This window comes from Carettochelys insculpta, chromosome 14 (genome assembly GCF_033958435.1).
Source record: "Carettochelys insculpta isolate YL-2023 chromosome 14, ASM3395843v1, whole genome shotgun sequence".
Lineage (NCBI taxonomy): Eukaryota > Metazoa > Chordata > Testudines > Carettochelyidae > Carettochelys > Carettochelys insculpta.
In genome coordinates, this window is record NC_134150.1 from 3,617,055 (window position 1) to 3,632,352 (window position 15,298).

Sequence of the window (15,298 nt, forward strand, 5' to 3'; positions counted from 1 at the left end):
ACCTTCTGCAGTAGGTTCTCTTTCAGCTGTCTCTTCCTATGTAATTCCTCGTTGGTGACCTTCTGCATCCATCCTATTCTCAGGATCTTTCTATAACAACTTCCATAACCTGATTGTATGAGGAATAGCGCCTATTTCGAAAGATCTATTTCGAAATAGGTACTATGTAGACAGGGAAGAAGGGCTATTTTGAAATAAACTATTCCAGAATAATTTATTTCAAAGTAAAGCTGCTGTGTAGATATAGTATTGCAGATCAGAGCCCCTGGAAGCATAGCAGAGTGTGCATGAAGTCCAGGTTGCATTGAAGACGGTCAGAGTTTTGCCATTTATCAGAGATGTTAATCTATATCCAGAAAAACAAAGAGAAGTCCTGTGGCACCTTGTAGACTAACTGCATCTGATGAAGTGGGTCTTTGCCCATGAAAGCTTATGTTCCGATAAATCTGTTAGTTTGTAATGTGCCACAGGACTTCTCATTAGTTTTCCCATTGTCTACAGTGGCCAGCATCATCACTGAATGGTTATCAGGCAGTATCTGTATCCAAATGGCTGTAGATTGATTCTTAGCTGTGATTAACCAATCAGATTACATGGATTTGCATAACAGTGATCTCAGACCCTACAGTGATCTCAGACTGTGACAAAATGAATCTATCTACTCCGAATGGCTAATATCATCCCACCCTGCAGAATGGCTCCAGTAACTACCTCCAAGCTACAGCTGGCAACAGGACCAGTTGATGAATCAGATTAAATAGGATGTGTCCCATTCCTGTGAATATCAAAGGCGGGAAATTGCCTTTGTAAGGTCATAAGATAGTTGAGATCTTTGTTAAGAGATCCTAGTTCAAAAAGCTGAAAGCCGTTTAGTTGGGATCAGAGAGTTTTGATTTTGTCCAAATAAAATGTGTTTTTTATTTGGGTGCACAGCCTTTTCAAATAGGTTGGATGGCTTTTTGTTTTAAATTCAAGGAAATCTTGACCTCAAAAGTCAGAATGTTTTGTTTTTAAAAATGTTGAAACAAACCTTTTTGTTTTTTCCACCCTTCGGGGAGAGGGGGACACACAAATCCATTTGGCAAATCCAGCATGAATTTGTGGAAAACTTCGGGGTCACTGTATCTGAATTTGTTGCTGAAAAAAAGTTTTTAGTGAAAAATCTTGCCCAGTTCTACTTCCGAGTTAACCCAGGATAGAATTATTGCTTCCCAAGCAGCAATGACCCTCCAAAGTTGCTTTTAAAATAAAATAGCATGTGCTGACTGAGAAGGGCTGAGTAAGAGTCCCAGGGTGGCAGAGGACACTTTACGTAGCTTTATAAACTCCAATATCTGTATTTTTAAACATACAAGTGTCGCAGTCCAATTCACATTGGGTTAGGTCAGATGCTTGTCTATTTAAAAATCCAGAGGTGGAAAAAGTACCGCAAAAGTTACTTGAGTAAAAGTGCAGCTGCTTTCACTTCTGGCCACTTGAGTACACTCTAAATGGGACATGCGTAGGTGTCTTTGTGTGTACTTTTACTCAAGTACTTTTCCAGGGGACACCGGCACTTGTGCTTGAGTGCATTCCTTCCGTAGCAGCTGTACCTTTACTCACATAACTTTTTGGGTACTTTTCCCACCTCTGAAAATCACCCCCTGGGTTCTTCAAAATATATTCAACATGGCATAAGAAGCTTTTTGACATTTTCCTTCTCTTCTAATGCATCTGTTATTCCTCCTAAATATAAAGGCTGTTGAGTGGCCCCCGCCCCCAGTTCGACAAAGGGAAGCTCACCCGGCACTTAACTGGAAGCAAATGAATGCTAATATTAAACGCCTCCAGACTGCCTTTTGGCCTCTAGACTTGCTGCTCCCCACAGGTAGCTGCCGTCCATGGTGGGCTGGGCCGTCTCGGTTGCAGCGGCTGGATTTTGCCACCAGGTTGTGGATGTAAATCAGGGTACTTCTGCGACACTAGCCCTGTCCCGAAGCGTGCAGAAAGCAGGGCGTGCCCCCCAGGAGACCAAGCCAACGCAGCAGTGGCTCCGAGGTAGAAAGGGAAGCCTCTGAAGGAGGGGTGGGTGAGAGGACAGGCGGGGTGGGGTCTGATACCTCCGGCTCATTGTTTGCCCAGCGTAACAGCACCAAGCCTGCAAACCTTGTTCGATGTGACCATGAGACTCGGGCAGCTAGGCTGGGCCCGCTCAGCCTGTCGGCATTTAAAAGCCTGGAGCGTTTCCTCCTCCCCAAACAGCAGCCAAAGGGGCCGGATCAGCCCCACCAGCCTGGGTGTTGGCTTGGAGGGCCTGTGCGGGCATCACACTATCTTTTCCCTTCTCCTCCTGGGCCACCCACTCTTGTGAGCAGCCTGGCAGGGAAGCGCAGAAGAGCCCCCTCAGGGCGCAGCGGCCAGGGGCGCAGAGGGACACCGACAGCAGCAAGGGTGAACCAGACCGGCAATGCCCCACGCTGCTGGGTTGCAGGAAGGGAGCCGTGTGGGTGGTCAGCTGTGGTGAACTCAGTGCTGGCAAAGGTCAGGGGGCTGGGGAGCAGGGTCGTCTCCCGATCCAAAGCAGGAAGCGCTTCCCCCGCTGACCGGGAGGATTGTGCCCCCCACCCCCTTGGGGAGAATGAAAGAGAGGCTCCATGACCCATTTAGCTCTTGTCCAGGCTGCAGTGTGCTCTGCTGTGTCCTCGGAGCTGGCCTGAGTCTGGCCTATCCCCAAAGCCAGGGAACAGACTCCAGTTCGGAACAGCCTTGGGCTTGCGGCAGCCTGGGTGACTTTCAACCCGCCGGCCCAGAGCCGGCAGGTTTGTTCTTTCCCCCGGGGATCTTGGTGCGAAGGTTTTCAGGGACGTTGGTTGAGTCCTGCGGTCCGGCGGGGCCTCGCTGCGCGGTGGGGAGCCTGGGCGCCTCTGCTTGGAATCAGACACTCTCCTCACACTGCCCAGGTGAGCCAGTGGGAAGAGGGGGGTCCTTGGAACTGAAGCAGTTGCCTGCTGAGGGGGTCTGGCCAGAGCAGAGAGACCAAGATGTTTGTTTAATCCTGAGCAGGCTTAATGAATCCAGTCTATATTCAGGCCCCAACACGACCGGGGCATTCAGACAGGTAAGTGGAGAGGAAATGTTTCGTCGGCTGCGATCAGGTGGTTTTGTGCTTTGGGCTTGGTGCGGGGCTTCTCAGGCTGACTGTTGTGCCGCCCTGTACACCGTAACTTCTCAACTGGATCCCAGGGAAGTGAACCTCTGTGCTATTATCTCCCCTCTTTTGAAGCTGTTTTTTGGCACACCTTGTAACCACCTCGGCTTCATCACTTCCTTGCTATACTTTATCTTTTGTTAATAAATCACCTGTTCTCCTTAAAGGCAATGGTTTGCTTCCCATGCCCTAGAGAAGGGCCTGTGTATCTCCATTGCCTGAGACTGAAAGGTCGGCTATCGGATTGCACCTTCATTTCTTCCTCTTTGATTTCAAGCTCTCCCCGAAGGGAGGGTTCAGTGCTTGGGGTTACCCCACAGGCAGACAGCCCAAGTGTGTCCGCCTGGGTTTTAAATGGGGGGTTCTCACTTGGGTGGCGGCAGCTACCTCCCAGGGTAAGGGGATCTGTGACCTTGGGAGGCTTTTAAGCAGAAGCCTGGAGAGGCAAGGGATTGTAAGGGCTCTTGTGGGCACCTCCCTTCTGCCCTCGAATTGTCGGAGTGGGGATCGGCCCTGACAGGAGCCCTGCCCAGAGAAGGGAGCTGGTTCCTCTCCTTGCCCAGCTGTGACAAGGAGCCCTGAAGCTGGGTGCTCCCAGGCACTGTGAGAGTGGGGAGGGAGTCCTCAGTGGGGGGGGGGCCTCCCTGCTGCCCTGCCTCCCCTCTGCACTGGGCATTCCCCAAAGCCTGCCCAGGCCCGAGAGCAGGTGCTGCTCGGTCCCAGCAGAACAGTTGGCATCTGCTTGCTGGCCGGAGGCAAGCTGCTGCTGCTGCTGCTGCTGCTAGGTGACCTTGGAGGGACTGCAGAGAGTGGGAGGGGAAGAGCAGGCAGCCGGGCTCGCCTGCCAGCAAGAGGGGGATAGGAAGAGGTTTACCTGCTCCCAGGCCGGGAAAGTGGAGCACACAACACTTAGGGGCTGGAAGGTTGGGGAAAGCCCATGGGACTTAGGTGCTCAAGTCCAGTCCAGTAGCATTTCCAAGGGGGCGTGTGCTCCTAAGTCATTTAGACGCTTTGGAAAATCCCATGATGCGGTTTTAAAAGGCACGTGCCTGTAATGACCACAGCAGGGGTGGGGGACCTCTTTTGGGGTGGGGGCCACTGACCCACAGGAGGCTCAGTGGGGCGTCCACATAAAAGTGGGAAGTGTAAGAACAGCTTCTCACGAATGCAGCCCCCAACCTCACTTCCCTCATGCTCCAGCCCCATGGATGGGAGGTGGAGAAGTGGGGAGTGAGGTTCAGGGCAGACCTGGAGGGACGGGCTGGAACCAGAAATGAGGGGTTCAGTGTGTGGGAGGGAGCTGCCAGAGAGCAGGATGAGGGTGTGGGGTCCGGGTGGGAGGGCGGGTGCAGGAGGGAGTTGGGGGTGGGTGGTCTGGGCAGGAGGGGGGGAGTGGGAGGGTGATGGGGGGCACACACGTGTTTCCGTTCCTCTGGCCCCAGCTTGCCTGACTGTGCCTCCTGAATAGTGGTTTGCTTCCCAGGGTCAGGAAACTGTCAGTGACTGGCCACTCTGAAAACTAGGCCCTTTATCAAGGTGTCCCGATATGGATGTAAATGCCCGATCCTTGACAGGCGGGGTTGAAAATGTTGGCCTTGCTGATGTGCCAGAGGCCACATGGGAAGTCAGTGGCAGAGCCATGAGTAGCAACCAGGAATCCTGGTGCTAACCACTAGACTACATTGCCTCTGCTGGTGATGGGCGAGTACAGCCTAGCAGGAAAGTGCAGCAGACAGCGTATGCGGCCAAGAACACGAGATGCTGAGAAGAGAACAAGCTGATTCTTGTTGGCTGCGTCTACATGTGCACGCTACTTCGAAGTAGCGGCACCAACTTCGAAATAGCGCCCGTCGCGTCTACACGCGTCGGGCACTATTTCAAAGTTAACTTCGACGTTAGGCGGCGAGACGTCGAAGTTGCTAACCTCATGAGGAGATAGGAATAGCGCCCTACTTCGACGTTCAACGTCGAAGTAGGGACCATGTAGACGATCCGCGTCCCACAACGTCGAAATTGCTGGGTCCTCCATGGTGGCCATCAGCTGGGGGGTTGAGAGATGCTCTCTCTCCAGCCCCTGCGGGGCTCTATGGTCACTGTGGGCAGAAGCCCTTAGCCCAGGGCTTCTGGCTGCTTCTGCGGCAGCTGGGGATCTATGCTGCAGGCACAGGGTCTGCAACCAGTTGTCAGCTCTGTGGATCTTGTGTTGTTTAGTGCAACTGTGTCTGGGAGGGGCCCTTTAAGGGAGCGGCTGGCTGTTGAGTCCGCCCTGTGACCCTGTCTGCAGCTGTGCCTGGCATCCCTATTTCGATGTGTGCTACTTTGACGTGTAGACGTTCCCTCGCTGCGCCTATTTCGATGTTGGGCTGAGCAACGTCGAAGTTGAACATCGACGTTGCCAGCCCTGGAGGACGTGTAGACGTTATTCATCGAAATAGACTATTTCGATGTTGGCTGCACGTGTAGACGTAGCCGTTTACCCCAGGGTGAGTTAGCAGACGACAATCATGGCAGCAGTGTTAATGTGAGGTGGGCCTGAAAAGGTGAGCCAGGCTCTGGTCTGCCACATCTATTCTGCTCCCAGAGCCAGGCTGGACCCCGGACACAGCAGCTGGTGGCCAGGGCTCGTGTCTCCGCCTTTCTCTCCATGCATTTCTTTTCTTTAGCCGTCATCCAGATTAAATGCCAGGTTGGCCGAATTCTGTTTTTATTGTTTTGATGGATCACGTCAGTGTTTGTTTATTTGGAAGCATTTATTTCTTTTTAGAAAAGTTGCGTCGATTTTTACATTTGCACAGCTGCAGGCACGGACGGAGGGAGCAGACAGTTAATTACTGGGGCGGCAAAAAACTTCAGCACCGTTAACACTCAAATTGTCAACCCTGCACGTCATAATGCAGCCAGTGTAAATGTCCTGAAATTAACCCCCTGTTCTCAGGCAGCATTTCCTTTCTGTGCCGGTCTGCACAGGTCTGCGAGGCTCGGCAGAAATCTTGCTGTGCCTCCAGTGAAATTGACGGTACGCTGACATTGATGGCTAATAATCAGATCGTTCCGTGCCTGATTGAACGGCCACTGACCCTTTGCCTCTGATCTTCCTTCCCCTGTGCCCGTTGGACGCCGACCCTTGTGCAGACAAGCTGTGCTTCAACACCTTCTTCAACTTCGAGGACATGCAAGAGATCACCAAACACTTCGTGGTGTGTCATGTGGATGCCCCCGGCCAGCAGGCTGGAGCCTCGCAGTTCCCGCAGGGGTAGGTACCTGAGCCCTGCCAGCCTGTTCGGGCTGCTGCTGGTGGAGGAGATGGGCTCTTCGGGCCGGGTCTCGGTTCATAAGGGGGGGGTCTCCTGCTGGGAACACCCGGCTGGACCAGCTGCTAGGAGGTGCTCAGAGCAAGGGACTTGGCCTGTTTCATCCTGTCACCAGCTGCATGGCCTGAGCTTTGCTGGGCCCCGGGGGGGCCCTTCCTGCCTCTGGCCCTGGCCCGCACCCTGGGAGGGGAGGGCTAGGAAGGGGCTGGCTGTGGCTGTCCCAGAGCAGGGAAAGCCTGTGTCCTGCTCTGGGGGAAGGAGAGACCAGGCAGTGAGGAGTGGGAGGGAGACAGCCTGGTGGGATGGTGTGTGGAGAGGCACCAGGGCCCCTCCCAGCCCTGGCCTGGGCTCCCCTGACCCCAAATTCTGGGCTCCCCCTGCAAAACCCCTTCCTGCCTTTTCTCAGTGTGTGTCCGTCACGTCCCCAGGTACCAGTTTCCATCCATGGACCAGTTGGCTGCCATGCTCCCTAGCGTGGTCCAGCATTTCGGGTGAGTGTTGGGGACCTCCTGGCAGGGAGGGTTTGGGACGTGAGAGTGGCAGGGCTGAAGAGCAGGCACCAGACCACCTGCATCTGCTCTGTACTGCAAGGGCTGAGCCTGACCCGAGACCAGCAGGGAACTAGTGGTTCAAGGCTTCACGCCTCCTTCCCTACTCCCCTGCTCTGGCCACGACAGACTGAGAGCGTGTCACAGACTCACCTTCCCCCCAGAGTCACTTCACACTCGCGCTCTGTCCCCTGCAAGTGGTTTGTGCAGTCACGTTCCCAACACGGAGCCAAGGGAGCTGCTGCTTGTGGAATAGCTATTTCAGGGGCCTGGAAATGCACCTCCGGGCCTGACCCTCTGGCCCCTGGGTCTGAATGCAGAGCAGGTCAATAGTAAGCAGCTGCTTGGTGGCTGTGGGGAAGAAGTTGGGATGTCTCTGGCTCCCACCTCTTTTCCAAAAGGCAGAGCGCAGTGAGCACCACCAGAAGCTCACAGACTAACCTGATGAGGTTGAACAAGGACAAATGCAGAGTCCTGCCCTTGGGACGGAAGAATCCCAACCACTGTCACAGGCTGGGAGTCGACTGGCTAAGTAGCAGTGCAGCAGAAAAGGACCTGGGGATTACAGTGGATGAGAGGCTGGAGAGGAGTCAACAGTGCGCCCTTGTAGCCAAGAAGCTTGGCTTGTGGGGAGGGATAGCTCAGTGGTTTGAGCATTGGCCTGCTACACCCAGGTGGTGTCAGGGATGGAGCTTGGTCCTGCCAAAAGGGCAGGGGACTGGACTAGGTGACCTCCTGAGGTCCCTTCCAGTTCTAGGAGACGTGTATCTCCAACTCTTTTTTTTAAAAAAAACAAAGAAACAGGTAATGGCATATTGGGGTGCATTAGGAGAAGCAGCTCTAGGGAAGTCAGTATTCCCCTTTATTCAGCACTGGTGAGGCCATGTTTGGAGTATTGCATCTAGTTCTGTGCCTGCCCCCCAACTATAGAAAGGAAGTGGATGTATTGGAGTGGGTCCAGTGGAGGCAGGAGAGCAACCAAAATGATCAGGGGGCTGGAGCACGTGACCTACAACGAGAATCTGAGAGATTTGGGCTCATTTAGTTTGCAGAAGAGAAGAGTGAGGGGTGATTTGATAGCAGCCTTCAACTTGCTCAAGGGGGGCTCTAAAGAGGATGGAGAGAGGCTGTTCTCAGTGGTGACAGATGGCAGAACAAGGAGCATAGGGGGAGGTCTAGGTTGGATATTAGGAAAAACTATTTCCCCAGGTGGGTGGTGAAGCACTGGCATGCGTTGCCGAGAGAGGTGGTGGAATCTCCATCTCTGGAGGTTTGTAAGTCCCGGCTTGACAAAGTCCTGGCTGGGATGATTTAGGTGGGGTTGGTCCTGGTTTGGGCAGGGGGTTGGACTCAATGACCTCCTGAGATCCCTTCCAGCCCTAAGGTTCTACAATGCTGTGATCTTTGATTCTACCCAACTCCTGAATGGTACAAGGAACTTGCTTGTTCAGGACTTGAGGGCAAGGACAGGAGGCCGGGGTGTGGGGACCCAGCCAGGCCCTGTGGGAATATCTCCCAAGTGTTGCGTCCTCTCACCTCAGCCGCATTTCCTGGTCTCTCTGCTGCTCCGTGTCCCCTTCCCAGAGGCTCCTTAAAGAGCCAGGCTGGCCTAGTAAGGGCTGCTGGGAGCTGCACAGGGACGCTCCTGTGACATGCTGCTTCTGTCTCTCAGGTTCAAGTATGTGATCGGAATCGGTGTGGGAGCCGGAGCCTACGTCCTGGCCAAGTTTGCTGTAAGTGAGCCCTGGCTGGGAGTGTCCTGCCAGGTCACCTGGGAGCCCAGGCCAGAGCAGGACACCTCTGCGGGAGGTCCAGGGGCAAGGGGAGAGCTGACCCCGCAGGCAGCAAATCAGGATGGTGTGCGCCAGTGGGAGCTTTCTCAGAGCCAGTGGCTCAGGACTGTCTCTGGTTGGAGAACACGACCTCCCGGCCAGTCAAAGTGGGCGTTTTTTGCCTCTGTGACGAGCTGGGTATCCGACAGTACTGAGGAGCCTCCAGCGATGCCCACCCATAGCCTCGGGGTACCAGACGCTCTTGGCAGCGGGGGATCTGAGAGCTGAGGCAAGCACCTCATAGGGTGTCCTGCATCGCGGAGCACCAGCGGTGTCTCATGACTGTTCATCACCTGTGCGGCAGCTACTCTTCATCCCGGTGGCGACTTGGGCCAGGCGCTGAAGGCCCTGGGGGGTGGGGCTGTCCGCGTTGGAGGCTTGGGAGCTGCAGAGCTGAGGGTATCGCACGAGCCAGTTGGGCCTTCTGGGGCTGGGCTCTGGAGCTGCCAGTGGCAGCCCTTGGGGTTCAGGCCAACAGGAAGGGCCTCTGCCATTTCAGGACAGTTCCTTCTGTCCCTGCAGCTCCTTGAGTCCGAGTGCAGGGAGGTGTGGCAGAAAGCGAGCGAGCGGCTGCATTCCCTGGTCCGGGGGATGGGGGCAGACACCCACCTGGCCGTGCGCTGCTCCCAAGCCTGGCTGGGAGAGGCCCTGGACTCCGGCTGTTGGAGATGGAGGTCCTCTTTTAGATCGTCTGGGGGCAGACGTACGCGCCAGTGGTGTTCCGAGGCTCGACCTCCTTAGCCCTGGTTGGACCGTGTGGTGTCGTGAGGTGGCGAGAGGGTCCAGCTGAGGACATGCATCACGGCCCGCTGGGGATCTTCCTATCCGGTGGCCCCACCCATCGGCTGCCTGCCCCAAGCATAGGCCCTGCCCGTCCCACAAGAGCCGTGAGCAATAGCCTGTGTATGTTTGGCTGCAGCTGATCTTCCCCGATCTGGTCGAAGGGCTGGTCCTGATGAACATTGACCCCAACGGCAAAGGCTGGATTGACTGGGCAGCCACCAAGGTGAGCCGCGTCCGCCTCTCGGACTCCAGCTGCCAGCCGGGATGTGCCAGGATGAAATCCCTTGGCACGGATGTCGGTGCCGGCAGGGCCCACCGGGCACTGGAGAGCCAAGGGGCAGCTGTAAGGAATGGAGAGGGAATTTGTTAAGGAGGCGGCTGATTGCTGACCCAGTGCTTCCATCCGGCACCCCCATTTGCAGACTAACCACAGGCCACGTTGCCTGGTCTCCCCACACCGAGTTTCCCTCAGGCCTGGCCTGGCTGAGGTCCCCGGGCTCAGGCGAGGAGGGAGCTGGGAGTGGGATGGAGTAACATGGATCACTGAGTTACTGCTTGTGGCCAAATCCCACTGGCAGATCCACCCCTGGAGCTGCCCTGGGAGTGTGCAGGGGCTGTGGCTGCCCCCCCCCCCCCAGGGCAGTGCTCCCCAAACAGTGGGGTGTGCCCCCTGGGAGGGCGTGAGGGTGTTTGGGAGTTGTGGTGGGACCTGGCCACCCCCCACCCCGAGGGCTAGGAGGGAGCACCACACAGCCCCTCTCTGGCCCCAGTTCCACTCCACTCCTGGTCTGGCCTTGGCTTCAGCCACCGTCCAGGCTCTGCTCCCAGCCATGTCTCCCTGCCCCACTCCTGCCTCCGGCCCCTGGATCGTGGCCCTGACCACAGACCACTCCTGGACACAGTCCCTGGCTCCCGGCCCTGACTGAAGTCTTATTCCTGGCTAGTGCCTTCGCTGCAGCACTGGTTCCACCCCCAAACATGGCCCCCAGTCCTGTCTGTGGCCCTGCTCCGGGGTTGGGGGACCAGGTAAAGGGTCCTGCGCCCTAGAGAAGAGCAGCCCTCAGAGGACATGGACCTGGGCAGTCCAGGGTGTGGAACCATCACCTGGCTCTTCCCTGGCCCAGTCCTGGGCTACAGCTCCCCAGGGACAGGGATGGTCTCTGACACTTCCCTTCCACTTGCTGAGCCGCCGACTTTTCTGGGCTCCAGCACATCCTCCTTCCTTTCTGCTCGGACTGGCCCGAGACGGCTCAGCGGGTCCTGGTCTCTGGTCTCCAGTGAATCCTGCCTGTCTCCGGTTAACCTCGCCCAGCGAAGGTGGAGGGGAGGGAATGATTAGTGCCTAGTGTCCATCAGCGTGACGCTTGCCGTGTTCTCTCTCTGCAGCTCTCTGGCCTCACCAGCTCTTTGCCCGACACCGTGTTATCTCACCTGTTCAGCCAGGTAAGGAGGCGAGTGCCGGACACCTTCCCAGCTGCCAGGACACAGTTCAGGCAGAGTCAACCAGCTAATGGCTGGAGTGAATCAGCACCTAGGTTGCTTTGCTGTTTCCTAACGATCCCCTCTGTGCTGTGACCTGTGGGGAAGACCAGGCCAGGAGATGTCCCTTTCTTTGGTCCAGACTCTCGGTGGACTGCATATGACACAGGCCCCCAAAGAGAGCAGGGTCAGGAGGGCCAAGGATGTGTTTGCAGGGGCCCATTGACAACTGGGCCTGTCGGGCCCAGTGTGAGGCATCTCCCCTCGGCCCCCAAAGTGCAGCCTCTTCAGTACGAACTAGTTACCAGGGTGGGTCAGAACCTGTCCCCTGGAGCCAGCCCCGACTACTGGAAGAGTGAACCCAGCTGTGATGCTCCCCATCTTTCTACTGGGCTGAACTCATGTCCTGGACTCGGCACTTCGTCCCCCAAGGCCTGGGTGTAATTCCAGGGAAAACGGGGGTCCTTCCCCCTGCAGCTGCACTCAGCTCAGTCCACATGCCCTGCCAGCCAGTCTGTCCCCCCTGCAATGCAAAGCGAGGGGTGCCCAGGAGCACCCATCTTCCGGAGCCAGCTGAGCTCTCGCTTCTCCTGCTCTGCCCGCACAGGAGGAGCTGGTGAGCAACACGGAGCTCGTGCAGAGCTACCGGCAGCAGATTGTGAGTGTGGTGAACCAATACAACCTGCAGCTCTTCTGGAACATGTACAACAGGTACCTGCCCCCTCACCTCTGGGCGGTGGGGTGTGGGTCCACCCGGGGCAGCCCCTACCACCCAGGAGGGATTATCTCTGGGGTGAAGAGCACGGGGGAGGGGGGCGGCTGGCCCCTTTAGCCAGTTGCAGATGCTCCGTGCTGAGGTGGAATCTCTTCCAGCTGGCGGAGGGGGCTGTTGGCCTTTCACATGCAGACCCAGCAGAGGGTGTGCCCCGGACAGGGTGACCCTATTGTGCAGCTAATGGCCATTGTTAGCTGGGGCAGGGTGATGGGCACCTGGGGCGATGGGAGGGAGACCTCGGCTCTGTCTGCCCAATGGCAGGTTGTGGAGATGGAGCCATGACAGCCTAAGACCAGCGTGTGCTGTCCAGTGGTCGAGGAGCAGAGGACCCCATGGGGGTAGCCGTGGCGCCCTGCTGCTGGCAGGTCCAAGCTCTAAGAGCCAGGCTGGTACAGGCTGTAGCTTTCCCAGCGAGGCTCTGGACGCATAGATCCGGGTTCTCACGTGGCACCCCCACAGCCTCAGGCCTTTGGTGAGCAACAGCCAGAAGCCTGGGAAATAGCCCCTTCAGTCCCTCTGGCCTTTCTACTTGGCCCCCACCCGCTGCCTGGGAGAGGCGGGTCCTGGGCACCTTCTGGCCAGTGGGAGTCACATCGCAGCTGGGTCGTGTGTCCCTGAAAACCCAGCTTTGAAAGCGACCTGTGGTGGACCTGCTGCCTGAGGTAATGGAGGAAGGTTGATGGTGCAGTAGTGGGCCCAGGGCAGCAGGCAGCCGGATAGAACGCACTCCCAGCTGGGGAGAAGGGTGTGTGTGAGCCAGCCCTACTCCAGGCAGGGAGAGGGGAGAGCCCAGCCCCGCCCTGGGGAGGGGAGCAGCGCGGCTTGCAGATGGACCCCGTTCTGGGTGGGAGGAGCTGGACTCGATGACCTCCTGAGGTCTCATCCAGCCCTAGGGTTCTGTGGTTCTCAGGCACCTGAAGAAGCGCTGGTTCAGGTGGGTGGTGGGGGCATGTCGGACGGCCGCGCTCTGTACAGGAAGCAGTGGGGGTCAGAGGTGGGTTGCCAGATACTCAGAAGGGTTCTGCTGGACGCAGTTGCTGTAGTATAGTGGTTATTGCCTTGGCCTAACATGCAAAAGTTCCCTGGCTCAAAACCAGCTGGGAACCATGCTGCTTTTCTTTGGAGTCCTGGCTGGGATGAGTTAGTTAGGGATGGTCCTGGTTTGGGCAAGGACTTAATGATCTCCTGAGATCTCTTCAAGCCCTAGGAGTCTATGATTCTATGACATGTCCTGGCCAGCAGCTCCAGCCATGGGAACCCCATCCAGGGGTGGGGAATTCCCCTGACAAGTCCCGGGTCCCCTATTTATGCAAAAATGTCCTGCCAGACATCTTTGCGTAAATGGGAAACCTCTGGGCTTGCCCGGGAAATCTGGGACTCTCCCACATATTGTTGAACGTCTGGCAACCTCAGTCAGAGGCCATGTTGCAAGCATTGTGTGGGGTGGGATGTGCTGGTAGGGTGAACCACAAGCCTTCTTCTGGACCTGGGATCCCCTAGAAGTCACTGCCGCAGCAGCAGGAGAGGGTTACCAATTCAACAGCACGGGAGCAAGGGTGCACGGGAGTGGATATTGTGGGGTGGCCAGACTGGGGGACAGGATTAAAAAAATAGCCCTCTTGCACCTCCAGCAACATGAATGTCCCAGCCAGCAGCCGCCACTCAGAAGTAAGAGTGCCAATAAGTAAGTAAATAAATAAGGGTGGTGAAATCTCCATCCCTAGAGGTTTTTAAGTCCCGGGTTGATGAAGCCCTGGCTGGGATGATTTAGTTGGGGTTGGTCCTGCTTTGAGTTGGTCTTTTCCAACCTAGGATTCTTCGATAACATGGCTTCCCTTGCTACTCTTGCTTCTGTGCCTGCAGAGATGGGGAGCTGGAGCGTTGCTACGTGAAGGGGACCTTGGGGGTAGGCAAGACAAATCAGACTCCTGCCAGGGAGTTTGGAAAGGCTGAGAACTCTTGGACTCTTCCCCAGGAAGAAGAGGTGGATGAGGCTTTTATTGAAAAAATATACCTGAAGCATTGGATCTGGGGGTGAAGGGGGACTTCAGCTACCCAGACATCATGGCAGGGAAAGATTGTCCCACATGTTCTTGGAATACATGGGAGATCATCTTTTATTTCAGAAAGTGGAGGAAGCCACTGGGGGAGGGGCTGTGCTAGGTTTGATTTTTGACCAACGGTGAGGAACTAGTTGAGAAGGTGAAGGTAAAAGGCAGCTTGGGTGAAAATGATCATGACATGGTAGAGAACAACAAGAAGTCCTGTGGCACCTCATAGACTAACAGATGCTTTGTCAGATGACAAAACGGGTCTTTGCCCACGAAAGCTGATGCTCCAAAACATCTGTTAGTCTATGAGGTGCCACAGGACTTCTTGTTGTTCTCAAAGATACAGACTAACCCGGCTACCTCTCTGATACATGAAATGGTAGAATTTGTGAGTCTAAGGAATGGGGGAAGGGAAAACAGTACAGCAAAGATTGGAGAAGGTCCAGAGAAGAACAACAAGAATGATGAAAGGTCTAGAGAACACGAGCGAGGAGGGAAGACTGACAGAACTGGGCTTGTTTAGTTTAGAAAAGAGAAGACTCAGAGGGGACATGATAGAGGGTTACAAGGAGGAGGGAGAAAAATTGTTCTCCTTGGCCTCTGAGGATTGGACAAGGCGCAATGGGCTTAAACTGCAGCAAGGGAAGTGTAGGCTGGACATTAGGAAAAACTTCCTGACTGTCAGGGTGGTTAAACACTGGAATAAATTGCCAGGAGACGTTGTGGAATCTCCGTCACTGGAGTTATTTAAGAGCATTTAGATAGACACCTATCAGAGATCGTCTAGAAGGTGCTTGGCCCTGCTGTGAGGGCAGGAGACTTGATTCAATGACTTCTCAAGGTCTCTTCTGGTTTTAGTGTTCTGTGATTCTATAAATGAACAACATGTGCATGCAGGGACAGAATTAGAAAGGCCAAGGCGCATAATGAGATTCCACTAGCTAGAGAAAGAAAGGGTAACCAGAAAACATTCTGGACAACCAAGGACAGAGTTGGCTGTGATTCAGCGAGAGGAGGAAGACAACAACAGAAAATGTTGAAATGGTAGGAATGCTGACTACCCTTTTGGTTTCACCAGCAAGGTTAGTAGCAACTGGGTACCTAATACAGGTAATGGCGGTGAAAATGAGATAGGAGCTGAGGATAAAATAGGGAACGAACAAGTTAAAAATTGCTTAGACGAGTTAGCTGTCCTCAGGTTGTCTGGGCCTAATGAAATAAAGTCCAGAACGCTCCAGGAGCTGGCTGAGACAATATCTGAGCCTTTAGCAACTATCTTCAAAAACTCATGGAGGATGGGAGAGATTCCGGCAGACTGGAAGAGGGCAAATA

The 15,298-nt window shown here is 55.3% G+C and overlaps 1 protein-coding gene across 7 annotated transcripts in view; it reads left to right on the top strand.

Moving 5' to 3' along the window:
- The window catches only part of NDRG4 (NDRG family member 4), an 86,004-nt gene that overhangs the window by 56,575 nt on the left and 14,131 nt on the right, over positions 1 to 15,298 (top strand). For all 7 annotated transcript variants that reach the window (XM_075008709.1, XM_075008710.1, XM_075008712.1 and 4 more), the window contains 6 exons: positions 6,320 to 6,440; positions 6,927 to 6,989; positions 8,719 to 8,779; positions 9,798 to 9,884; positions 11,048 to 11,104; positions 11,748 to 11,851. In XM_075008709.1, coding sequence (XP_074864810.1) covers positions 6,320 to 6,440; positions 6,927 to 6,989; positions 8,719 to 8,779; positions 9,798 to 9,884; positions 11,048 to 11,104; positions 11,748 to 11,851 — 493 coding nt within the window. The remainder of the gene's footprint in view (positions 1 to 6,319; positions 6,441 to 6,926; positions 6,990 to 8,718; positions 8,780 to 9,797; positions 9,885 to 11,047; positions 11,105 to 11,747; positions 11,852 to 15,298) is intronic.